The sequence below is a fragment of the Ceratotherium simum genome, chromosome 9 (assembly GCF_057802395.1).
Source record: "Ceratotherium simum simum isolate JZ-2026a chromosome 9, ASM5780239v1, whole genome shotgun sequence".
Lineage (NCBI taxonomy): Eukaryota > Metazoa > Chordata > Mammalia > Perissodactyla > Rhinocerotidae > Ceratotherium > Ceratotherium simum.
Genome location: NC_141908.1, coordinates 73,995,821 through 74,022,362, shown reverse-complemented (window position 1 = coordinate 74,022,362; position 26,542 = coordinate 73,995,821). Strand labels below are relative to the sequence as shown.

Below are 26,542 nucleotides of genomic sequence, written 5' to 3'. Positions count from 1 at the left end.
AATATCTATTGCCAATCCTCCTTCTTTTTTTTTTCCCCCCAAAGCCCCAGTAGATAGTTGTATGTCACAGTTGCACATTCTTCTAGTTGCTGTCTGTGGGACGCGGCCTCAGCATGGCCGGAGAAGCGGTGTGTCTGTACGCGCCGGGATCCGAACCTGGGCCGCCAGTAGCGGCCCTTTACCCCTTTACCCCTTTCACCCACCCTTAGCGCACTTAACTGCTAAGCCACGCGGCTGGCCCTCTTATTACTTTCTAACTGATTTCCTTGTAAGTACGCTATTTCCTTTGACCGTATATGAAGTAGAATCCAAGTATTTAGGAAATAATCCAAAGTGGGGAAAAAAGTAATCTTTATCAAAATCTTCACCATAAAAATTTGAAAATAGCCAAAATGTTACTTATTAAACATTGTAGTAATACAAGGAAATCCCATATAATTGTTAAAATAGCAGGAATGTGTGCCATATTGATACATGGAAATGTGTTCTTGAAATATCATTAAGGTCAAGTAAAATTTTATTTTGTTGGACTTTTGGAGAGAAAAATGATTAAGCGATGACTCATTTGTGAACTAAAGGAACTGTAGTTTATTTTACTAAAGATAATAGAAATTCTTTAAGGACTTGATGGACCATATTCATTCACTTCTATAGTCATCAGCTCTCAGCTGGACTACTGCAGTACTCTGACTGATCACCCTCCATTCTCACTCCCTTTAAGACCATCTTCCTCAGAACAACCACAGTGACCCACGGAAAATAGAAACTGATGTATTTGCCCACTTCAAATTCCTCCTTTGATTTTTCCATTTAATTATTTGACCCTCCTTTGTTGCCTACAAAATGAAGCCCAAATTCTCTTTATATGGCATGTAAGATGCATTACAACTTAGCTCTTGCCTCCCTTACTTGTTTAGCTTAGTCTTCTTTCAAATTTTATGTTCTGGTAATTTTCAACTGCTTCATGTTCCTTCAGGTTCATGCCAACCGTTTCAGGATTCTGTGACATTGCTCATGCTTTTCCCTTTTCCTGGCACATGCTCCCCACCTTTCTTTATCTATCTTATGCATATTCATCCTTCAAGACAGCTCGTATATCATCCTCAAAGCTAAGTTAGGGTCCCCTTCTTGGGTTTCTTTAGCATCCTGTGCATACTTCTATCTCAGCAGCTACCAAATCAAATGGAAATTATCTGTTTATAAATCCGTCTTCCACGTTAAACCATAAGTTTCTTTAAGGCAGAGGCCATGTTTAGTCATCTTATGTACCCAGCCAGCATCTAGTTCAGTGCCTGGAATATAGCAGGCACTTAATAAACATAATGAGTATTAAATAAATAATCTTCCAGGCACTGTAATGGGGACTAGTGAACTTCGAACATTCCATTTCTGCCATCTACCAGCCCACAGCCCACCATACAAAAAGGGACATGAAAAATGACAGGCATGGAAGCACTGTGAATGGCCAAATGAGTCACACTGGGTCAGAGGCTACTGTCTTTTTAGACAAATTTGCCCAGAAATTTCTTACCACCAACTATGCTTGTCCTTGAGAATGAAGGATTATGGAATTTTCCTCTGTTGAAAACACTTCTGAGAAATAAACTATTCAAAGACAAGTAGGCAGAAGGAAGAGACAAGAGGTCATAGTGGTCTACAAACTAAATGATCCGTCCCCCCTTTGAGAGTTTTCGTGTACACTCTTCAATGTCATTGAAAAATCTTTTCAGGCTTGTGTTCTTTAAAATCTGAAATGTGATCGGGGTTTATTTTGTAAATAACGGGAGTGGTGGCAGAATCACTTTCTTTCTATTACTACTCTCAACACTGTTTTATAATATAAGCACGTTAGCAAGTTTATTTTGTACTATTAGCCAGGCATAGTGTTAAGATATGAGATAAGATTATCTCATTCAACCTTCATAGCAAGCCTATGAAGTAAGTACTATTATTAACTCCATTTTATAGGGGAGGAAACCGAAACTTGAAGAGGTCAGTAACTTGCCCAAGATGACGTCTCTAGTAGGCATTAGAAGCAACATTTGAACCCAGGTGGTCTGATTCTGGGCTCACGGGTTTGAGGAGTGCTCTATAGTACCTGACCTGTAAATGGTAAAATGCGATAAACACTCACTACATTTGGCCCATGATAAATTGTTCTTCAGGTAAATGGCAATTTATAAGACTGAATGAATCAACTTGTCATTTTTTGTTTTTGTTTTTGTTCTAATTAAGGATACTTCGGGACCTGTAGAAGTGTTATTAGTTACTATCATAAGCCTTCTAACAGTAGACTATTTTAAACTGTAAGCATGTTGGGGAAACTAATTATCCACAGAACTGTCTCTCCTTTGCAATTAAATAAAATCTTTTTATTAAAATATTTTAATATAAATTTTTTATATTTGGCAGTTTTAATTAGTATATAATTTTTCCAGCAAAAAGAACCTTCATGTGGAATGAAATCCTCAAAAGTGCTACCTAAAGACTAAAGTATTTGGTTTTTTTTTAAACTTTACTTTTCACAGTTTAGACTCCAGAAACAGTTTCCTCATAAAGCTGACTTCCTTTGTGGAAATTATTTTTGTTTCCAACCATGTTGAGAATCCATTTTTTCCATCCCTTCTTTCTCTCTCTCTCTCTCTCATTCTCTCTCTCTCTCATTCTCTCTCTCTCTCTCTCTCCCCCACTCTCTCTCTCTGCTTTCTCGGTAGTAGCACGGAGGAAGGAGGGGGTGGGCACAGAAAGAGGGAAAAGAGAAAACAGAAGAATTGCATGCCCCATGTCTGAATATATCCTCCCCTCGTAAATAATTCCATCTGAGTTGCACTTTTGTCTTTTTATTTCCGTTTTTGGACACCTCTTCTATCACCCAGCCAACTGGGATAGACAAAGCAGCGCTGGTGCCCTCAGCGACAGAACTCTGGTAGGGGGCTGGCTGTAAATTGACGTGGCATGGAAATTCTCCGCTAAGTTGGAGCAGCTTGCATGTTTCTCCTAAGATCAAGCCCAGCCTCCTGGAGCTGGAGCTTAATCGTCATGGGTTCAACGACTTTACAGAAAAATGGCTAGAAAAAGTCTCCAGCTCCTTTCTTTGGACTCAGATGTTTTCTTTTTGAGTATCTATGGTTTAGCTGAAAAAATCAAAGCAGTTAAGTCCCTAACTTTCTTTTTGCAGCTTAAACAACAGAATTTGCTGCCCTCCCTCCCCTATCCTGCAATTTAATTCCTTACAGATTTTGCCATGGGGTGCGGACTTAGAAAGCTAGAAGACCCTGATGATAGCAGCCCTGGAAAAATATTTTCTACCCTGAAGAGACCACAAGTGGAAACAAAGACAGAATTTGCTTACGAATATGTATTGCTGGATTTTACTTTACAAGGTACTTTTTACTTCTATTTTATTTTTTTAAATGAAATGTTTCAAAGACAAGAGACCACTAGTTTTTTTAAGTGTTGGTTTGTGAATTTTTAAGCTGTTCTTCATAATCAGATTGTACAATCAATCGAACACTAGTGCTTTGTTTCTTTATTATATTTTGAAAGATTTTTGTTTTGTGTCATTTGCTCCTTTTTTTCCTAGTATGGCTCACATGTACTTTATAAAATCAGAAAAACTGCTTGGAAATATTTGTTTCATTTTTAAATCAAATGCTTATTTGTAGAAGGATACATGAAAAATGTTTGATTTCCAGGCCAAATAGCTATAGCCTTAATGACAGTTTGTGTTTTGAAAAAGATATGAAAGGCACAAGAGGGTAGCATGTAAGAAACAATATTTGCATCATGGGGAAGAGTGGTAAGACAATTCTGAGGTTTCCAACTGTGTTAAATTTTGTGATTGTGCTAGTCATTTGATACTTTTGACCAAACTAAACTTGAAGTTTGAAAATACAGTAAAAAAGGAAAAAAAGATAGTCTTCTGTAAGACACTTCCTTTGCTTGGTGCCCGTCCCTAACAGAGAAACTCCCTGTTCCAGAAAGTTGGAAACACAAATAAACAAGTCCAGATGGCAGCCCTGTGGAAGGAACAGAGGCAGCTCGACCTCACAAATACTTTGCCTCACTTCTTTGGGGAACTTTAGAATACTGTACAACTGCATGGATAAAACTGAGTTTTGAAAAGCAGAACTATATCTTCAATTATGGAGTACTAGAAATGAAATTTACAGTGTCTTGCTTCTGTTAGAATTTCTAGATATCAATATTTCAAATTCTTACTACAAAGCTATATTTTTAATTATTAGCCACATATTTTATCAGTTAATAGAAAGTTTATACTAAGTAAATTATCATGTTGGATATTACCGCCTTAAACACAAATTTTCCATTTTTCGGTTTACTCTGTGAACAGTGCATCTTGGTGCAAGAAGGAAGAGCAGCCCATTTTTCTTTGTCAAAAATTGAACTAGCCAGCAAGCAAACTCCCTTCCAGAGACGCACACAAAACCTATACTTTTAACATATTCACATCTCCATTTTTATCTAAGGCCAAGGCTACCAAAGGAAAAAATGTCAATATTCTTAATTTTCTTTTTAATTATGAAAGTTAAGATTATGATAATGGTGATAATCAGAGAAATAACCAATCATATGAATTTTTTTCTATACTTTTTCAAAAACCATCATTTGAGAAAATATTTGTGATGTGGTGCTGTTTTCTCCATTGATTGTTCTTGTCAATTATTTGTTAGGACTAGTTTCTGTAAATCCATAGGACACAAAAACACACTTTCCTTAACCTAAAACCTTGTCTATTCATAAACTTTAGGCCAGAGCCATTTTGATCTGCACTTTAAGATTTGCTGCACAATCTCCCGTAGGATCATAGAGCTTAGAGTAACTCGAGAATTTTTTCTGATTTCTTTCTTTCCAGTAATGTTAAAAATCTCAAACAAATTTGTATAAATGCAGGCATCCTTGAATCAGAAAGATATACAGCTTTCTTCAGAAGTCACTTGGTTTTGTCATTATCAGAAGCCCTGTTCTCTGTGAGAGGAGTGGAATTGCCACCTTCCTCTCTAGGTGTTTGGAGGAGGTAGTAGAGAGCTACACTGTGAAGTATAAGCATGGGCATAGTTGGCAAATGTTAACACAGAGCAGATGCATATTTTCAAGTTGCACCTGGTTCCTATTTGGTCCAGGCGCCTAGTCTCCTGGTGCCTCTTTTCTCTCCAGTTCTTCCACATGGTTTTTGTTTTGTTTTGTTTTTGTCTTTGCCTTTGTCTCAGAAGCCCAGACTCTGCGTCAGCCCAGCTCCACAAACCACCTTCCTCTCTCCTGTTGTCTCTGACCTCGACCTGCCACTCCAGCCTACAGAGGAGTGAGTCACGCAGGGTTTAAAACACGCCAGCCCGTTCAGCACTGGCAATTGTCCTGGGATTGCTCTAAGGAGGATCTAGTAGTGGTACCTCCTGCCTCTCAGAGGCCACCGTGCAATGAGCAACCTTTTAGGAAACAAAATAGTCTGGTGACAGCTGTGTGTGCTCATGATGAGCCTGTCTCTTACCTTGTTTTCCTTCGTTTTTCCAAACAGAGGACAAGGGACAGAGAGTAAAGTCCCAGTGGGGCAAGAGGAGGAGACCCTTTGAAATTTCCAGTGTCCTGTGTTATGGTGGCTACAATTATCTTGAACAACTTATTTCCCATTCGGTTCCATTCTCTCCGTCTCTCGCTCTCTCTCTCTCTCTGCCTTCTCCACACTGTTTTTTTTTTTTGAAGGGGGTGGCACTTTGAGCCATTATTTACATCTCTAAGGGAGAAATAATAGCATAGTCATTAAGCACAGGAGCATTAAGGCTCTGGAGTCCAAGTTCCTGGGTTCTGAATCTAGGTTCTTTCACTCACTAACTGTGCCAAGTTTGTAGACTTGGCTATATCTCAGTTTCTTCAGCTGTAAAATGGGAGTTCTAATGGTGCTTACATAATAGAGTTGTTTTTAAGGATCAAAGGGGGTAATACAAGATAATCTACTTGAAAAGGTACCTGGCACTTAGTAAGCACTTAATAAAAATTAGCTATCATTATCCCTCCTGGCTTTATGCCAGGTCTACCAACTGCGCTAGTGAGATTTCAGTACAATTTTTGTGATGTTTTCTGGATTCTTGTCTAGTAATCTATATAAATGTGTATTTATGAGAGTGTATGTGAGTGTATATATGAGTATGTTATAGAATTTATTAATGAAAAGTTAAATTAACTCTGTAAATGATCCAAAAGGATTAGTTTACCTCCTTGTATAATCCCAGAAAATAATCTAAAAAATAATGGCCTTAAGGATTTTTAGAGCATGTATAGCTTTATGATTAAAAAGAGTTTCTATAATACTAAAACCCCAACACAAGAACAGAGGGCAGCTTCCTTATTGGAATTTCTGGTAGAATTATGTAAAATATATTGAGTAAAATTTTACTGGCCTCTAGCTTGCTTCCTTATTATTAGAACAAGGAACTCTCATCATCTTTTATCATCACTGTTAACAGCAATAAATATATATGATGGATGTATTCTGTAGAAGATGCTGATAATTACTGGCAATACAAAGAGGAATAAGACATAGTTTCTGCCCTTAAGTATTTTACATTCTAATTGGTCAAACTGGACAAGATTGTGAACTTCTCAAGGTCAAGAACCATATCTAATCCACCTTTGTGTCCCCTGTGTCTAACACACTGTTTGTGACACATGACCAATGGCCAATAAGTTGTGTTGAATTAATGACTGAAAAATTACAATACAAGATGCAAGAGCTGTCAGAAAAAGGAAAAATCAATTTTGAATAGGGTCAGTTGGAATTCGAATTAGGACTTTAACTGACCCTGAAGAAGAAATAGGGCTTAGATAATCAGAAAAAGATTAAGAGATTGAGGCACGTTCAAGGATTTTGTAGGAGATAAGCAGAAAATAAGATTGGAAATAAATGGAGTATGGAATGCCCTGACTTGGCTAAGGAGGGATTCCTTGATTCTTTGGGGAATAAATAGCTATAAAGGCTTTTAAACACGTAGTTGATAGGTACAGAGAAGTGTTTTTAGAAGATTAGTGTGAGATTTCCCGGGGAGAGATGGAAGTGAGGAGAAGGGTTAGAAGACTGCTATAGTGGTCAAGGCTGATGACGATGAAGACCTGCACGTGGGGCAACAATAAGGATGAAAGCAAGGGGTGAATATAACAGACCTTACGAAGGAGGAACTCACTTAGCCTGTGGCTGGCTGGATATGAAGGGGCAGAAAGAATGAGGAATCCAGGGTGACTTCCCGGTTCTGAGCCTGAGCAACTGTGGAAATAATGGTGCCTCATACAGTAGGAGGGGTGTCCCAGAGAGCGTCAATGGGTGCTGAATGAGTAATTCCATTCCAGGCGTGTTGCATCTCAGGTGGCAGTGGAACATCCTGGTAGGGACAGTTGCAGATGCCTGGCTGGAGAGGGTGATTTCCAGGAGAAATTGAACTAAATAAAGTCTTAAAGAGAGGGAATATGGGCAGAGCGTAAGTGTCTGCGCTGAGTCATCAGGCATATTTAGCCGTATTGAGGACAACACAACAAAAACGACAAAGAATGAAGACAATCAGGATTGTGTGGCACCAGAGAACACAAGGAAAGGGAGGATTTCAAAAGGCAAGTGATCAGTAATTTAAAATACTAGAGCGCTTTCAAGAAAAATGAAGATGCAGTGCTGAAGAGAATGCATTAAAAATCAACAGGAGATGAATAAAGGATAAGAAGTGAGGGAAGGGAGGGAAGAAGGAAGGAAGGAACGAATGAACGAACAAACGAACAAACGAACAAACGAACGAACATACAAACGAATGGAAAAAAAGAAGGAGGAAAGGGTGGGTAAGCTAAATTTTCTATATCGGTCTGAATCTAATAAGTTCTTGGGCATTTTCTCAAGCAATCAAAAGGTTTTCAAATATAAAGTGCTACATAAGGAGAAATTAATAATAAAAATGACTAAATTTACTCAAGCATCAACATACTCCCTGTCATGGTGCCTAGCCCAAATTCCTACCAGGTGAAAAAACTATATAATGATTTACATTATGTTTGAAATGGTGAGATATTTTGGTTTAGAAAAATGATAAAACCTCATAAATTCAGACTAGTGTGGGAGAGAAAGATCCCATTCTGTACTGGGAGAGGAGGGAATCTCTGATAATAGCTTACAGTTAACCCACTTAAATAAATATTGATCTTGGGAGAAAATACATATACATCTCTGTTGGCGATCTACATTATTTTGGGTTTTTTCCTACATGTACTTCTTATACCTGGCTGGACATTTATTCATTCTTTGAACTAACACTTACTTAGCACCTACTGAGCTAAGAGCTAGGATACAAAGATAAATAGAGCCTAGACCCTGCCATCTATGAACTTGCATCCTACTGAGCATCCTACTGAGAGACACTGATAAATAAGCAGTCAGTTACATTGCGTACACCATACGCTGTGATTCAGGCTATGCTAGAAGTCTGAGGGTTATAGAAGCAGAAAGAAGAGCACTTCCACCTGATTGGTGGGATCCAGAAAGACTCCTTAAAAGAAGTGCCACCTCATCCGTAATCTAGGGAATGAGTGGGACTTACACAAAGGTTTGTATCTGGAATATGTGAAATACAACTGCAAATCAATAAGGCAACTGCAAATCAGTAAGGAAAAGACAACCCAATAGAAAAATGGACCAGGAACTTGGACATCCAGCTCACAAAACAGGAAATCCAAATGGTCAGTAGATGTCTGAAGCTGTGCTCAACCTCATTAGTAATAAGGAACATGCATGTTAAAACCACAGTGAGGTGCCACTACAAATCATCCAAAATGGATAACATTTAAAAAGACTGCTAATACCAGGCGTCAGTATATTGGTACAACCATTTGGGGAAAAAAAACGCTTTGGCATTATCTAGTTAGCTGAAGATATACCCAACAGAAACGTGTGTGCATGTGCACCACGAGGCACATACAAGAATTTTCATAGAAGTGTTATTTATTTATAACAATCCAAAAGTATGAACAACTCAGAAATCCCAGAACAAGAGCCTGGAAAAATAACTTGTGGTATACTCACACAGTGGAGCACTATGCTGCAGAAGTCAGCAACTTTTTCTATAAAGGGCCAGAGAGTAAAGATTTTAGGCTCTGTGAGCCATGTGGTCTCTGTCACAGCTACACAGCTCTGCCCTTGTGGTGCCAACCAACCCTATGTAACAGAATGGGCTGTGGGCAGCACTCTGCCGACCTCTACTATACTGCAATGAAGATGAGCCAACTACAACTACACAGCTACACAAGGTGAATCTCACAAGCATAATGTTGAGTGAAAGAAGATAGACACAAAAGTACATGCTGTACAATTCCAGTTACATAAAGGTCAAAAAATTGGCAACCTGAACTATAGTGTTTAAGGCTGCGTTCTTGAATAGTAAACTAAAAAGAAGAGCAAGGAAATGATGACCACAAGAGTCAGGGTGGTACATAAGGGAGAGGGGATTGTGATGGAAAGGGCGAAATGGCAGGTTTCTGGAATGCTGCCATGTTCCAATTTTTGAATGGATGGTGGTGACCCAAGTGTTGGCAGTTTTAAGTATGTTTTGTGCTTTTTTATTTTGGTATGTTACATTTCTACCCCCACCCAAAATTTTAAAAAAGGTTAAAAAAAAGACTGAGTAGGAGGTGGTGGTAAGACAAACAAGGCTGAAAGACAAGATGTACAGACTCAGAAATGAGAGAAAATTTTATGATCTGTCTGGGAACCACGAATAAAACAGAATGGGTGGAGTGTAGCACATGAAGGAGGCAGCTGTAAAACAAAGGGGACCAGAGTTTAAAATAGTCATCATTTGATCTTCCGTCTATCTGCCTGTAGTAGTGAACTATATAGTTCAACAGAGTTTTAGTGTATTTAAAAACTGCAGTTATATTACTTCAATTAGATATATTCATGAGTGACTACAAGGATGGCAGCTTTCATTGAAAACATAAAAGATTACATAATTTGGATATTTATATGGTAGCTTATGTTTCTAAGTAATTTAAAACATTTTGATAAGTAAAGTAAACCAGATACTCCTTTTAATATCCATACGTTGTTACTTAACAATTTATTGTAATCCAAAAGCTTTAGCCCAGCTCATGTCTGAATTTTCACGAATTATGAGTTAAAATCACCCAAATCAATGAAGTTTTACTTTCCTGTAGGCACCGGAGTGTACTGGCTCTGGCATCATTCTGTCTGGTTCAGTCACAGCCTTATCCCTTACTTACTAGCAATTTGCACAAGTTACCAAATCTCTCTCTGAGTTTCCTCATCTGAAAACAATCTACCTTATGGAGTTTTTGTAAGGATTAATTAAGATTAGGCATGTAAAGCACTTTGCATAGTGCCTGGAACTAAACATGCACTTGGTATATGTTACTTATTAGTTTTTACTATAATTGCTAGATATAATATGGAGATTGACAGTCTGTTCCTTTTTGAAAATATTGTAAAATTACTTGACAGTGTCTGCACGTTGTATTTTTACCTGAGGAAACAATGTTTCATTAATATTTCAAGAATACGTATCAATTTTCAGAAGTAAATTGGTGGAAAGCACATATATATGTCTTGGACTATTTTCATAGAGTTACGTCAGCAGAGCAAAGTTTTTGGCACTGAACAAGTTCTTAGCTTTCTACTGGAATGTGACATTTTCTATTTTTAAAATTTGATCTTTGTCTATGAAGCTTTTAAGGAAAGGAGCATAAAAAAGTCTATTGATATTTTATTTTAGAATAGAATAAAATATTTTAGAGTAAAATATCATATCATTTATGAGGATAAATGATAGAATGTTGCTGAACCTTCGGGATGTTTCAGTTTTAATCATAAAAATCGACTTTGCATTTGTATAGTTTTCAAAGCAATTACAAAATGCTTTCTTTCATCAGTGCTTCACATTAGCTCTGTAAGGTATAGCAAAACTCTTACAAATCGCGTAGCATCAATTTAACAGTAACCAAACATACCCATTAATGTTGTAAACAACACCATTTGTTCCTTCTCTCAAAGAACCAAGAACTGATGGTGGTTGGGGAGCTAAGAAGAGCAAGGTGGCTTGCAGCTGCTGGTGACCACCTGTGCTGTTCACATTCTAGCCAAAACAACCACCACCTCCCCCTTAATTTCCTGTGTTTAAAAAGTAGCAGAGCCTCTGATGTCACTGTCCCAGGGTAAGGACTCAAATCAAAGTCTTGGCCTCAATCACTGAGCCTATCATGGAGATGTCATTATTCACTCTGGTGAGCACTGATGAAAATCCCTCGCTCTGTGTGCACAGCTCTCCCCTTCCTCACATCTCTGAACTGAATCAGGCTTCCAGTCTCTTCAGCACAGTTTAAAACCTTATTAAGAACTGAGGAAACTTCATGAAAGGAAGTGCTCAACAATATTCCCAAATTTATTTTTCCTCTTCTTACTCCCGGCTTACCATTCTTGAATGACACGGGTGTGCTTAAAGCAAGTCCCAATGTAGGAAAGAAGGACAATTTGTTAATAGACTGGACCCCACCCCTCCTATCACCATCATCCTCCTGTGCCCACTGGAGGAAGAATTGCATCACTCTTTCTGTGTCCTGGGATGCTGGACACAGTCTAAGATGGTCTAGGTGGCCTGGCCTGGACGTAGGCAGGCTCTGGTCTGCAGAATCCCTGGGATGACCCAGAGCAGAAGTTGCAAACCAGCAAGACATGGGCCATATTCAACCTCCAGGCAGGTCTCACTCGGTGTGTACAGTGTTAAAATATTTGAATTAACTGTCATTTTTAAAATTTGGGAGATAGGGGCTGGCCTGGTGGTATAGTGGTTAAGTTCATGTGCACCGCTTCTGTGGCCCAGGGTTCACAGGTTCAGATCCCACACACCACTTATCAAGCCATGCTGTGGTGGCATCCCATAAACAAAGTAGAGGAAGATTGACACAGATGTTAGCTCAGGGCAAATCTTCCTCAGCAAAAAAAAAAAAAAAAGGGAGATATTATGTAAGAATCCGGATTTGGGGGTTTTCTTTAAAATTAGAAGATCCAGGAACACCTGTATGTCAGCACTGGGCCAGGTGAGATTTAGAGTATTCTCCAGGGCCCACAGCCTCCTCTAGCACAGCTCCTTTCTTTGTTTTATCAGCCTGGTAGCTTTGGGCATTTGAGTCTGGGACTCAGTGTAATAGATCAATGTGAGTTAGGGACTCCTGATCTGGAATGGGAGCTAGGGACGCCTACTCTACAGTGTGAGTTAGAGACATGAGATCCAGGGCATGAGTTAGGGGCTGCTGAGCTAAAGCATGAGTTAGGAGCCTCTGATGTAGAGTACAGATTGGGAGCCAGGCCATGATTTTGGAATAAATCCTTATCTCTACAATGATCTTCTTCCTGGAGATTTTTTAAACCAACAGTGACTTATCTCTGAGGCGCTGAAACTATCTTTTCCAAGCTGGACCACCAACAGACAGGCACAACCCTGAGGTCTGAGTGTTTCCTTTGTGCCAGGCACTGGGCTCGTGTTTTCCAGTTACTCTCAAAGCAACTCCGTGAAGTTAGTACTATTATTTACCCCTGTCTCAAGCAAAGTACGTTGTTTCAGATCTAGGAAATGGCAAACCATGGTTTGAACCCCGCCATTTGCTTTCTTAGTGAGAGTAGTGTGTTGCCTTTCTTTCCACAGGGAGGACCTTATTTAACGAAACAGCCAACAGTTGTGTAGCACGTACTAAGTGCCAGATACTTTCAAGAAACCAATATTAACTTATTTCACCCTCCTAACAACACTATAGGGTGGATTCTATTATCATGCTCACTTTGCAGATGATGAAACTGAGGCACGTGGTGCAAAGTACCCTGCCACGCTAGTAAGTGGCAGAGCTGAGTTTGGATCTGGGCAGTCTGGTCCTAGAGTCTATTTTCTAAACCGCTGCTCCATGAGCACCCTGGAGCTCTGTGAATGGAATATGTTAGTGTTACATCTAATTTTTCATTCCATTGGTCCTTTAATAAGTATTTTTTAAGCACTTAACCATAATTGTCAAGTCTAGGCTGAGTGCTATTTATCAAAAAACACAGTACTCCTGATAGAAGAACGTGCACACTTGAGACAGTTGAATAATTAATCTAAAGCACTGGGCCCAAAATGGACATGATCTTTACATAAATTTATGTTTATTAGTATTGATGTACAATATTTTTTTCTCCCTTTGTAACTTTTCTGGATTTCTCTGTAATTCCTCCCAAAACTCCCGTGTGTGTGTGTGTGTGTGTGTGTGTGTGTTTCGTGCATACACATTTCTTTTGCATTGAGACTGGAGACAATAATCTTACTTTATTGAGAGTCAGAGGATGTGGATTAGACCAGAAAAGCTGGATTTATTCCATTGACGCAAGATTTCTCTGACATCACCAGAGAACAAGGTGTTGCTTAGAAGTATATTCTCTACCTGAACAGGAACCTCTTTAAGCACCAATTCTATTCTCTTATAGCTATCTTCTTGGCGATTGTTTTTAACGTGTTACATAACTTTGCCTTTGAAAACTATGTTCTGAAACAATAGATGGAGGGAATGATTTCATTATCATTATCAATTTAGGCCAATGAAGTGTGGAAAGCCCTTTAAGTGGCCCCGGACTGTAGAGTTTTTATAGTTCTTTTATCTAGTTTTATAATTCATTTTATTCCTTCTAATGTCATCAGTGCCTTTTGCTACTATCATTGGGTCCTTGCTACTTCTAACTCAGTGGTCTCTGAGCCTCCACCAAATGTCTTGGCGTTGGACAAGAGATGCTGTTAGTCGTACACATAGACACAATTAAATGACATCGAGTGTCACAGACAGAAAGTTGTGCCCCTTTCAATTTTTATGTCTTTAACATCTCTCTAATGGCTGATTTTCCTTTTCAACAAAGAAAGAACAGAGCTGTGACTCAGTCTTTGGCAGATAACAGTATCCAGCTAGAATCTCATTAGTGTTGTCTTTTCATTGTATGACAACTTTATGCTTATGGTGATTCTGTTTTTATGGTTGTATGAGAGATATAAATTCTTTGTGAAATAAATTTAAGCTTAAAATGAAAATTAAAAGAAAAAATTTAAGGATATGAAAGTGCAAGTGGTACTCAGATAAGACACAAATTGTGGAAGTGTGCTCAATGACTTAAGTCCAATACACACCGGTGGAGAGGGGAGCTGAGGGTGGCTCCATGCCTCTCTCGTGGAAAAACTGGATGGGCTGTGTGAGAACTTTTTTTGTAAGCTGAGTGGTTATTTGAGTACTAGATTTTTGAGGTTGCTGGCAGTCTGCTTTCCAGTTAACGTGGGACAAAAATCTCTCTCACCCCTAATTTTTTGCCATATATATTTACCATACCTCTATTTAAAGAACTGAGCATGTCAGAGTCCTGTTCTGCCCTGCCACCTAAAGTTTGGGTGAATACCCCTCCGTGTACCTGACTCATCAATTGCCAGCCTTTTCTGTGTGACAGCCCTTAAAATACATTCAGATGGCATCCTGTTCCTCACTTCTTATTTGGCACATAGTTGAAGGACACCTGTCAGGGTCTTCAAACCCCTCACTATCCTGAACACTTTCTTTTAAACATACTAATTTGGCCCTTAAATTGAACACAATCCACTTTTCATTCAACTGACATTAATCATCAATGCGGTAGGCACTGTTCTAGGTACAGAGATACAGCGGTGAGCAAAACATGAATATCCCAGCCTTCATGGAGCTCTCGTTCTGGTGAGGGAGGCAGACATTAAATGAGATAATTAGGTGAACATACTAGTGTATTCTGATTATTGTGTAGATAGGGATGAATGTGGAAGAGAAAAAAATAAGCAGGGAATATACCAATGATGGTCTTCTCAGCACAGAATTCAGTGAGCCCCCTTCCAGTGGGGGCAGTTTCCTTTTAGATGGCCCGTGGTCACGTTAGATTAACTGCTAACTTATCATTAGTTTGTGGTCACTTGGAGCCTCCAGAGTTTCCCCCTCCCCCACACCACGTGAACATACATTACATCAGATTTCTCTCATTCTGTGTTTTGAACTTAAGGAAAGAACTAAGAATTTATCCCTGTTGGATTTTTTTTTAATTTTGGGACATTTATACCACCAAACCAAGAGTTCTTCAAATCCTCATTCTCTTAGCCGATGTATTTGCAACCACTTCTTTCCTACATAATTAACCATTTTTCATTGACTCCAAACCACCATTGATTGTAAAACACACCATTACTTTATGTACCACTTAGAAAGAAAAAAGGCACCAATTAAACTCTGACTTACTAGTTTCTTATCATTTAGTAATTTTATTTTTTACCAATGGTAAAAGCTCTTTTAGACATTTTGAAACATAAATTTTGCCTTCTTTCTCTCTCCTACATACATAAAAAAGGAAAATTAAGTGAAATAAAGATATTCCTAAAACATCTTCACACTCAGGACCCAATCCTTCTGAATCACTTTCAGACTCAGAGCCCTCGTGTCCCCATTTTTCACATGATTTTCTCCTCTGTGCTGTCAAGAGTATTGGCAAGGCCACATTTCTTAAAAGAGTGCTGGAGTTTCCTTCCAAGTACCTGACACCCATTCTGCAAGTTTGAGACTGGGACATTCTTGATATTGCCAGAGGTCACCAATGGAAAGTTTTCAGACAACAACCAGGACGTATTTTTTTCCTCAAATGATCCTGGAACGATTTGTTGACTGAAACCTCAGGCACTCTGAATTGTTTAGCCAGGCCATATGGAAAAGCAACCAACCTCACGCAGGCAGTGATACCCACTGTAATTATCACCTGGCCTGCAGTAATAATTAAAATGCCAGGAAAGATTTCCAAGCCAAGGCACATCCCTTATTCTTGTTTTGAATTTTATAATTTACAAAGATACACTTTTACAAAAATGAAATGCTCATCTCTACTCATCTATTTTTTAGGTTATCAGTTACAATCTATATACTTTTGTGTTTTGCTTTTGTCAAGTGAATAGTATTTTTTCAATAAGCTTTAAAATTTCTTACACTTTCATAAACTTTTAAGTTTTCATTTTGCAATCTGTCTTGCTAAGATAATCATGTAAAACCGCTGGGAAAATATGAAAGTTCTTTATTTTCCTGGCATCATTTTTGAGGAAGAAGGCATAGCATACCTTTTTAAACCAATAAAATAGATGCCATTGTACTTTAAAGACATCTTTGACCTAAACAGAAGACCTAAAACTATAAAACTCCTAGAAGAAAGCATAGAGGGAAAGCTTCATGACACTGGATTTGGCAATGATTTTTTGGATATGACCAAAAGCATAGGCAACAAAAGCAAAAATAGATAAATGGGACTACATCAAACTTAAAACTTCTGTACATTAAAAGACACAATCAACAGAGTGGAAGCTCAACCTGTGGAATGGGGGAAAACAAATATGCAAAATATATAAAGAACTCCTACAACTCAACAACAAAAAAATAACACAATTAAAAAATGAGCAAAGGGCTTGAATAAACATTTCTCCAAAAATGATATACAAATGGCCAACAAGCATGTGAAAAGATACTCAAGTAATCATTAGGGAAATGCAAATTAAAACCACGATGAAATATCATCTCACATCCATTAGGATGGCTACTATCAAAAAAAAAAGAAAAGAAAGAGCCAGCCCTGATGGCCTAGTGGTTAAAGTTTGGGGCGCTCTGCTTCAGCAGCCCAGGTTCAGTTCCCAGGCATGGAACCACACCACTCGTCTGTCAGTAGCCATGCTGTGGTGGCAGCTCACATAGAAGAACTAAAAGGACCTACAAGTAGAATATACAACTATGTACTGCAGCTTTGGGGAGGAAAACAAAAAACAGTGGATGATTGGCAACAGATGTTAGCTCAGGGCAAATCTTTCCCAGCAAAAAAAAAAAAAAAAAAAAAAACAGAAAAGTGTTGGCAAGGATGAAGAGAAATTGGAACACTTGTGCATTGTTGGTGGGAATGTAGACACTATGGAAAACAATATGGCCATTCCTCAAATAATTAAAAATAGAATTACCATATAATCCAGCAATCACACTTCTGGGTATATATCCAAAAGAATTGAAAGCAGGATCTCAAAGAGATACTTGCACATCCATGTTCATAGCAGCACTATTCACAATAGCCAAGAAGTGGAATCAACTCAAATCAACTCGTCCATTGATGGATGAATGGATAAACAAAATGTGGTATATACATACAATGGAATCTTATTCAGCCTTAAAAAAGAAGGAAATCCTGTCACATTCTACAACATGGATGAACTGTGAGGACATTATGCTAAGTGAAATAAACCAGTCACAAAAAGACAAATACTGTATGATTCTGCTGATATGAAGTATCTAAAGTAGTTAAACTCTTAGAAACAGAAAATAGAATGGTAGTTGCCAAGGGCTAGGAAGAGGAGGAAATGAGACATTTAATGGGTATAGAGTTTTAATTTTGCATGATGAAAAAGTTCTGGAGATCTGGTGCACAACAATGTGAATATACTTAACACTACTAAACTATACACGTAAAAATGGTTAAAATGGTAAATTTTATGTGTCTTTTACCACTATTAAAATAAATATGTATTATATATTTAAATATGTACATATATAATATATATTATCTTTGACATATAACCTTTTTTATTGTGGTAAAATATACATAACATAAAATTTACCGTCTTAACCATCTTCACCATTTTTAAGTGTATAGTTCAGTGGCATTAAGAACATACACATTGCTGTGCAACCACCACCACTATCCATCTCCAGATAACATATAATCTTTAATGATGAAGGCGGTAGAATAGAACTAAAATAGTCGAATAGTATGACTTACTAACTGCTGATCATCTGGTGAAAATACAAAATAATTTAAATATTTTCAAATATTCTGTGTTTAATAACAATTTAAGTGCCTCTTTGAGCTCAGTAAGTGCCTTTTGTGTGTTGGCTGCTGCACTACTCCACTCTCTGGGATGGTGGCAAGATCACAGAGGACAGAGCACCAGGCTGCCTAAATTGCTCTAAACTCTAACCCAGGGCTCTAGGAGAGGGGACTTTTCCCAACCCTGAGCTCTTGATTTCTGAGGTGTCCTTCCAAGCAATGGTGCCAGAGTAGACTAGGTGAGACAGCACAGGACCTAACGTGACTCCAACCAAGTCAGCAAGAGAAGCAAGGCCAGCAGGATCCAGAAGCTCTCCCAAGGCCACAAGCTCATTCTTTGCCTGTGATACAGTCCTCTCCCAAATTTCTCTCCAGATTTTACACCCAGGTGGAGCTAATTACACCCAATGTAGCACCACCTCTCATTACTTTTTACCTCATTTTTTATGTGGTTTTTCTCATTGTAACGTCATTAACTTAGGGAACTTAAAGTGAGGGCTGAAGCTCGGGCCTTCTGAAGTGAATATGACCTTTAACTCTACCTGGTTGGATTCTCACTCGGTTCTTGACCACCTTCACTTTTATGATCAAAAGAGTAACAATTCCACAACACTGCCTGTGTGTTCTTTCCCTATTGTGTCTCCCTCCTACAAGGCCTAGAGGACCTGTACAATTGGTCTTCGATTACTAACCTAACTTTTTTTATTTCTCCTAGCTAACCTTGATGGCTTTCCCTCCTTTATGCAATAATTTTGCCTCTTAGTTCTCCTATAAACAGAATTTTCAACTAAACACAATGACCTAAGGAAAATGCTAGGCATAGAAAGAGAAATAAGGTAAGTTTCTTGCCCTTCAGGAATTCTCAGTCTAACAGTGGAGGCAAACTATATATATAAACAGGTAACTGTAATACAGTGCTATAAGGGAACTAGTAGAATGCAAAGCACAGAGGAAGACGTGATTAACTCAGGCTCGGGGAGCAGGGAAGGAAATGAAGGCCTGGTGGCATGAAACAGCATACCAGGTTCAGGAACTCCAGTAGTCCAGGCCTGCGGAAGCAAGATGTACAAGAAAAGGATGCCAAGAGCAAAGACTGAATAAGTAGGCAGAGGCCAGACTTTGAAGATTCTTCTGTATCATGCTAAAGCATTTCCATTTTCTCCAATAAGCAATGAGATCCATTAAAAGACTGGAATTTCTTTAAAATTTTCATTCTTTAGTCTTAGCGGTTTATTCTATTTTATAGTTTTTTAGTTCCTTTGTTTGGAAATCAGGATTGGTAGTTAAAATACTAAAAAAAGTAAAACCAAATGAATCCCAGAGGGATTGCCACACAACCAGGCAGAACTGGCCTGTTTTGCAATGAAACACAGCTGTTTCTTCAAAGTCCAGGATCCTTCTCTTGTTTTTATTCCTGTTCATAATGATGAAGAAAATACATTGTAAATAGATTAACCTAAATACAAAAGAGGATGAAAATTTGAGGAAATGGATTCATCTTGGTTTATACAACTTTCCTATTGAGCCCTTTATTTTCCTTTGAGAAGCTGGCATGAGTACCCACAGATGGTGGATTTCTGTTCCATTAATGTAAGAGGAGGTGGGGACTTCCTCTGACCCTTCTTCCTTGTCTGCTTCTTAACCTCCTTCCTGTGTTCAGGCAATTAGCCGCAGCGCTTGCCGGACACTGCCGACCACACTGACCGAAGGCCGACAGCCAGCAATGCCCACACCTGGAGTTAATGTCACATGTTTTGTTACTCAAAGGATAATCAAATTGGCAGGTCTATTTTTAGATATTAATTCTTGATTGTTTTCCAGAAAATGAGACATATTGTTACAGAAAATAAAGTTGTTTTTTAAATTAATACTGCTGGAACATTAAGAACATTTTCCCAAATAACACACCCTTTTCCTTTTACCAAAGACTGTACAGACTGTACTATTCCATAGTTTCTACAGATTTGCCCAAGGAATGGGTCAATTGCATATCAATTTTGCATTTAAATTTCTTCTACATTTAGAATTCTTATTAAAAAGAACTTCTGGGCACCTTTACTTTTTCAGTTTCTTTACTCAAGCATAAATAAGTGCCATAACAAATCATATTTTTAGTCTCCCAGAGAAACTTAGAACACAGTGCTTTTGAAGTGTAATTGGAAATAAGACAGCACTTGACAATTCTTGCTTAACAAATACCATTTCTGCCATTTTTAATTTTTAGACTTTAATGAATGGTATTCTTAAGAAATTACGCATCTCATCTTCTTCAGAATCATAAAAACAATTGGCCCTTCAACTTAAAATTGTTTCTCTTATGTATGTCTTCAATATCTATTAATGGAAATATCGTTACTCAAATGAAATCCTAAAAGATAAAGCTGCCTTAATTGAAAAAAAAATATATATATATAAGGTATTGTATTTCTACTTTAAGACATATTGGTAATAATATGTATCTACCAGCACATAAGGTTATTTTAGCTTTTTTCTGAAATTAATTTAAAAAATATATAATACATGTTAGTGTAACTTTATTTGACATGAAATCAGATGGCTATTACTATTCATTAGTAGTATCACACCTAGTTAGAAATAATGTATGATGCAATTTTATGAATGTGCAAATTGCTCTTTGCATTTGATATTTCAGCTTTGCCAAACCCAGAAGTCATCAAGATAAATTCAATTCTGGATATAGTAACAAAAGTGGAAGACTACTATCTTAAAGGGTATATTGTTGGGGCTATTCATCCTGTTATACAACCTGTGGGGCAGCGAAAACACCTACCTGCCAGTTACCTATACAGGGTGGTGCTGTCGCGCTTGAAATTAAGGTAAGCCTGGTGCTCAGAAAACAGTCGTGGTGAGAAGCTGTTAAGAGTGACAGTTTTCTTTGGCTAAAAGAAAAGACAGTTTGAACAAAGTGATGGAGAATAAAGGATAATTAGGGGTTTGGGTTTCGGGCACATTTTTCAGCAATTGAACCCGGATTGAGAAAAGGAAACTTATACCTCCTTCCTTAAAGCTCCTCATTGATTTCAGCTCACTGCAGACAACAGGCCCTAGGTGAGGACGTCAGTGAAAAAGGGGAATGGAAAACAGACTCCAGAAGCACCTGGAAGCTCCTAGCAACTTCCGTAGCAGAGGGGCTCGCAGTTAGCTACAAGTCCTATCACTGACTTGAGCAATGAGTCCACTTTCACTGAGTGTTCTTTTGAACAGTGCTGATTGTTTTATTAATAGTGGCAACAGAAACTATCTCTACCTTCTAAAACTTTTACAGCAGAAAGACCTACATGCCAAGTTCTCACAAACTGGATATACCTCTTATCAGCTTTTTCCAAAAAATAGAATGTAAAAGGCATCCATTTTAGTAACTTTTTTTAATAGCTGCTTTCCCAAACAACACTGCAACCGTTTTGCCAGCCTAGCCTGTAAGTTTGATAGTTTTCAAAATACTGTAGCTCCTTCCAATGAAGAATGAAAATAACCAGACCAATGTCTTCAGTTAACATATTAAATTTTGTTACACAACTCTTCAACTATATCAAAACCGTCTCAAAGACCAGGGTAAAAAACTATTTTCTCCTTATAGTGAGGGACTAATAATCAATCACTTTAACTCTGAAAGGGCTAAGAAGAGAAGGAAAAATGAAATAAGAGGAAAAGGGAGAAAATAGGAAAACTGGAAAAAAAGAAAGCGCTTTAAAACAGCCCAAGTGTGGGCTGGCCCCGTGGCTTAGCGGTTAAGTGCGCGCGTTCTGATACTGGCGGCCCGGGGTTCGGATCCTGGGCGCGCACGGGAGCACCGCTTTTCTGGCCATGCTGAGGCCGGGTCCCACATGCAGCAATTGGAAGGATGTGCAGCTATAACATAAAAAAAAAAAAAAAAAAAAAATCCCAAATGTGCTTTAAGGGACACTGAGTAACTGCCTACTATCCGTGTCTGGAGGGTGAGCACGGGCTTCAGCTCCCACCTCGATGTGGAGCCCATCAGATATTTACTAGTTCAAGCAGTACTAAGTAAATGTGCAGTTTATCCCACAGCAGTGACACTTATGTCCTAATTATAAATCTTATAAACCACGTATAAATTACTTCTTCTCTTTTAGCATTACTTCAAATAGACTTAGCAGTGCCCTGACAAGGCTAAGAATAAGCCAGGGGTAACAATCAGAAAAGAAGAAAAGAAAAAAGATAATGCTTATCTGCATTGAAATAGGATTTTTAGTTCTGCATTTGTACAGTAATGAGGTATAAGAGTGATCTAAAATCATTTCCTATAACTTTTACTAAAACGACAGACGTGAAGTTTTTCTTCCATATTAAATTAGAAGTTAAATTAATAGAGGTTTAAAGTGAGGAAATTTAAATTAATAGAAATTACTGTGTTTTTCTGGTATTTTTACATAAGACGACAACCATTCGGCTTGAAATAACAAAAAAATAATTGCCTTGACCTTATTTGTGAGTTGCCTACTTATTTTCACATGAGTATATTAGCTGAAAATCAACAACTGGCTTCCAATCCTGTTACAGCCCGAAGCATTCGGCAGCACCCAGCGGACAAAGACGCCCAAGGCTTGTGATTGAGGAATGTCCTCTAACTTATGAGACTCAAACGAATGACAGAGCAAAAGAACTGATAGAAAAGGTACGAAATGTATGCGTGTTTTCATGGGATATTGAGAAATATTTGGTATTTCTTCCTCATCAATTTCCTTTCTTACTTTAAAAAGAGCAGGGAAATGACAGGTGACTTATTCTACTAGAATTTAAAACATATTGAAGCACATGTACCAAATTGTACAGAGTTAAAAACAGAAATACAGGCCAATGAAACAGAATGGAAATGCCACAACTAAATTTATACACATATAAGAAGTTTCATTACAAACCTGATGAAGTAAAATGGGGGAACAACCATTACTTAATAGGTGCTGCTGGAAACATGAGAGGTTGTTCTGCAGAAATGGACTCCACACGTTGCAAGTGAGATCAAGAGGTAATTTTTTTAAGTATAAAAAATCCTAAAGAAAATGAAAGAGTAGACATATTCGATTGTGAATAGATTGAGGAGTTTGAGTGTGAGTATATAAATATAACTTATATACCAGGAAAACTAAGCTTGAGAAAAAAAGAATCGGGGAGAGCCGAAAGAACCGTGTCCCATGGGAGCTTCGTTTTCAGCATCTGTAGGAAGTGAGTACAAATGTGCGAGAGGGAGGCCCAGTGTGGAATGGACAGACAGAATCCGTGGACAGCGAACACAAAAGGAAACACAAATGATAAAGACACATTTGACAAAAGGTTCAACCTAACTAATAATTTTTAATGTAAATAAAAACTGAGAATTAACACTGCACCAGTATTAACTAAGAAATTAAATTGAAAGTATTAAATCCAGTGTTGGAAGAGCTTTGAGAAACCATTCATATACTGCAACGGGCATTGTAAAAAATTAGTACAGTACTTCTGATTATCAATTTGGTAACTAAAATCATAAGTGCCATTTTATTTTGTGACTCAGTAATTTCCCCTTTAGGAAGCTATTCCAAGAAATTAATTGAAAAGGGGAGAAGTCATTTTTATACAAAGATATTTTAATCACCAGTGAGTAAGGGGCCAAATTCTCAATAATTGGAAAACTGAGAAGGAGCCAATATTAGTACAATGGAATACTTTATGGGTATTAAACATGACAACTACATTGACTGTTGAGATACAAAGGTCTATACAATGTAACTTGATTGAAACTTAAATGAAAAATTGAACACTATATGTATATTAATTAAAAGCAAGAAAAAAATTAAACATTCATAAGTATTTTAAATTGATGGGATTTTATGGTGAAAGTTTTTTTAGTTGAATTGACATATTTGTAAGGTTTTAGCTTTTATTTAAATGAATACAGCCAAAAAACCTAAGGCATTTCTTTTCAAGTAAGAAACTATGAAACTTGTTCTCTGTTTCTATTGTTGTTCCCAAGTTTTAAAGGACTGTGGGTGTAAGATGGTCTCTGGTTTGTGTGTAGCCAGCTATAGCTGCTAATGATATTTACCATTTGGGTATAAAGTCACCGTTCAATAAAGTTTTTTGGGAATAGTCTTTGAGACTAGATTTTTATAAACAAGGTACACATACTGTTTACTACTCCTATTCTGGGAAATTTCAATTTTATTTCTGGGAATAAATTCACTCCAGAAAATTTCTTTTGAAAACAAAAATATAACTACTAATTTAGTCGTAATAGATCATCATTGGAGCCCTTGTTTTGCATTTGACTTCCTGGACACAGCTAAACATCTATTTAAACAGGAAAGTACTGTTATTTCAGCAATTAGAGTAATGGGGTTATTTCATGAAGAGAAAAGCTTCAGGAAATGCAGCACATGAAATATTTGAACGTTATGCTGTGTCTGAACAAGAGCAATAGATGAATGTCAAATGTTATTTTTGAACAGCTGCCTTATATAGTTGATTCTTGAATAGCTAGATTTTGTCATTTTAATATTATATCATGTTTGTTCTATTTTTAAAATTAGATTTACAAGTGTTTTCCCCAGAATTTTTAAATAAAAATAATAATCTTAAAGTATACATAAAAAGTATCAATCTTCCAACTTAAAAAAATGGAAAAGACATTAATACTCTATTTGTTACCAGACTTTTCCGGATAAAACTTTCTAGTGGGGGCCGGCCCAGTGGCCTAGTGGTTAAGTAATTCTTGCACTCCACTTCAGCGGCCTGGGGTTCACGGGTTTGGCTCCCGGGCGCAGACCTATGCACCACTCATCAAGCCACACTGTGGCAGCATCCCACATGGAAAATAGAGGAAGATTGGCACAGATGTTAGCTCAGGGCCAATCTTCCTCACCAAAAAGAAAAAAAAAACTTTCTAGTAGTAGAAAAAGCCTTCTGCACTTTTTCACCCAAATCAACTAATAAGACCTAGAGAAAGCAATGCCAATAAATTTCCCCTTTTCCACTTGCAGAATGCCATGCCTCCTTACCACCTCCCTCTCCTCTCCCAGGACACCTGATATGAAGGACAATTTGAGGTTATTTTTAAGGTTTCGTGCATTATTACAGTCTCAATATCTTAATCTATAGGAGTAAATGATATTGCATCTGCATCGTCCTTTGTACTAGCTCCACACAGCTGCACCCTCTGTCCTCAGAACTCTCCTCCTCATTGACCGGAGCTGAGAGCTCATTGCCCGCTTTGCTTGGGCATTGCTCTCAGGTTTTGCCTCAGTTCTTCCTGGCTTTTTCATTCCATTGCATTTCTGACTACAGACGTTTGCATTTGCAACCTCTGTCATAACTTTTTCTTCCTCTCCCAGGTAACATTTAAAACATTTAATTTAAATGTTAACAGTGACCCTATAAAAGATGTTGCTATTTCTTCATTTTAACTTATTTAACACGTACTTATAGAACACCTATAGGTACAAAATATCGCAATACAAAAATGAATAAGTCACAGATCCTGCCCTCAAAAGAATTACCATTTTAACACAGGAGAAAGACTTGGACACAGAAAGAACAAAGAAATGAAGCAAGGGCAGAGAAGGGGAAAAGTGCTGAGCATGAAAATAACTCTTAAGGCCTCAAATTATTTCACTGGCATTATGTCATGTGCTTCTGAGTCCTAGTCTTTAACTGATGGGGTTGAATCTGATCATGTGTATTTGGCTCAGATGGGAAACAATAGCATCAAGATGTGAGCAGATCAGAAAGCTTCCTAAGAGTGGTAGTGTGCATTGGGCTTATGCATTACACGTACACATTTGTCAAGGATTAGTCTTTTAACATTTTTCTTTACCCACATCAAGGAACAATGCTGTATGTTTTTTCTTTTAAATTAACGTCTCTTCTTTATTAATTAAGATGTATTTGGTAATGTTATTTTTGAGGATTTCTTGGAATAGTTTTAAATTTTGCTTCAACTGGAAAGACCATTGTTAAGAGGTCTGCAAAAATCATGCTATAGAATTATTAGTTCTTTCCAAATAGTAACATTTGGGGAAAAAATATGGTTCTTGTTTACATAATTTCTAAAATATATTCTAAACATAATTTCTGTTTGAAGAAATTATGATAGTAGCGTGACAGTCTTAGGAGTAGTGCTGTGTTAGAAGTTATTAATTTGTTTATGAATGGGTCTTCAGTTACTGGTCAGTTTACTCCTTCTTCTAATGGATTGCCTTGATGAGCCTAAAGGTTAATTGATAAAGTAATCAATGTAAATGAAGTTTACATTTTGTTCTACCATCTCCGTTTAAACCTCAGATTAATGTAGCAGCTAAAAGAGGAATGAAATTTGTTGGATTCATATCACAGCATTATCCACCACTTAAATTCTGCAATGGAACCAACCATGATGGAGACATAGAATCAACACTATATGTGAGACACAGTTCAGATGAAAACTGTAAAGGGTGGAATGAAGGAACATTAAGTGGGCAATCATCTGAAAGTGGAATTGAGGAAGAACTTCATCATGAAAGTGGACAGTGTCAAATGGAACAAGACGGCAGCCCCAGTTCCTCTAAAACAAGAAAGGGAGAAGGTAATCGTCAAGATGAGTAGAAGTAAAATATATATTAATTT

The 26,542-nt window shown here is 37.7% G+C and overlaps 1 protein-coding gene across 1 annotated transcript in view; it reads left to right on the top strand.

The window, feature by feature from the left end:
- The first annotated feature begins 2,731 nt into the window (after positions 1-2,731).
- RFTN2 (raftlin family member 2) overlaps positions 2,732-26,542 on the top strand; it is a 69,147-nt gene continuing 45,336 nt past the window's right edge. The window contains exons 1-4 of the mRNA XM_087435547.1: positions 2,732-3,383; positions 20,577-20,760; positions 22,466-22,580; positions 26,222-26,501. Of these exons, the coding sequence (XP_087291673.1) occupies positions 3,245-3,383; positions 20,577-20,760; positions 22,466-22,580; positions 26,222-26,501 (718 nt within the window). The 5' untranslated portion in view covers positions 2,732-3,244. The remainder of the gene's footprint in view (positions 3,384-20,576; positions 20,761-22,465; positions 22,581-26,221; positions 26,502-26,542) is intronic.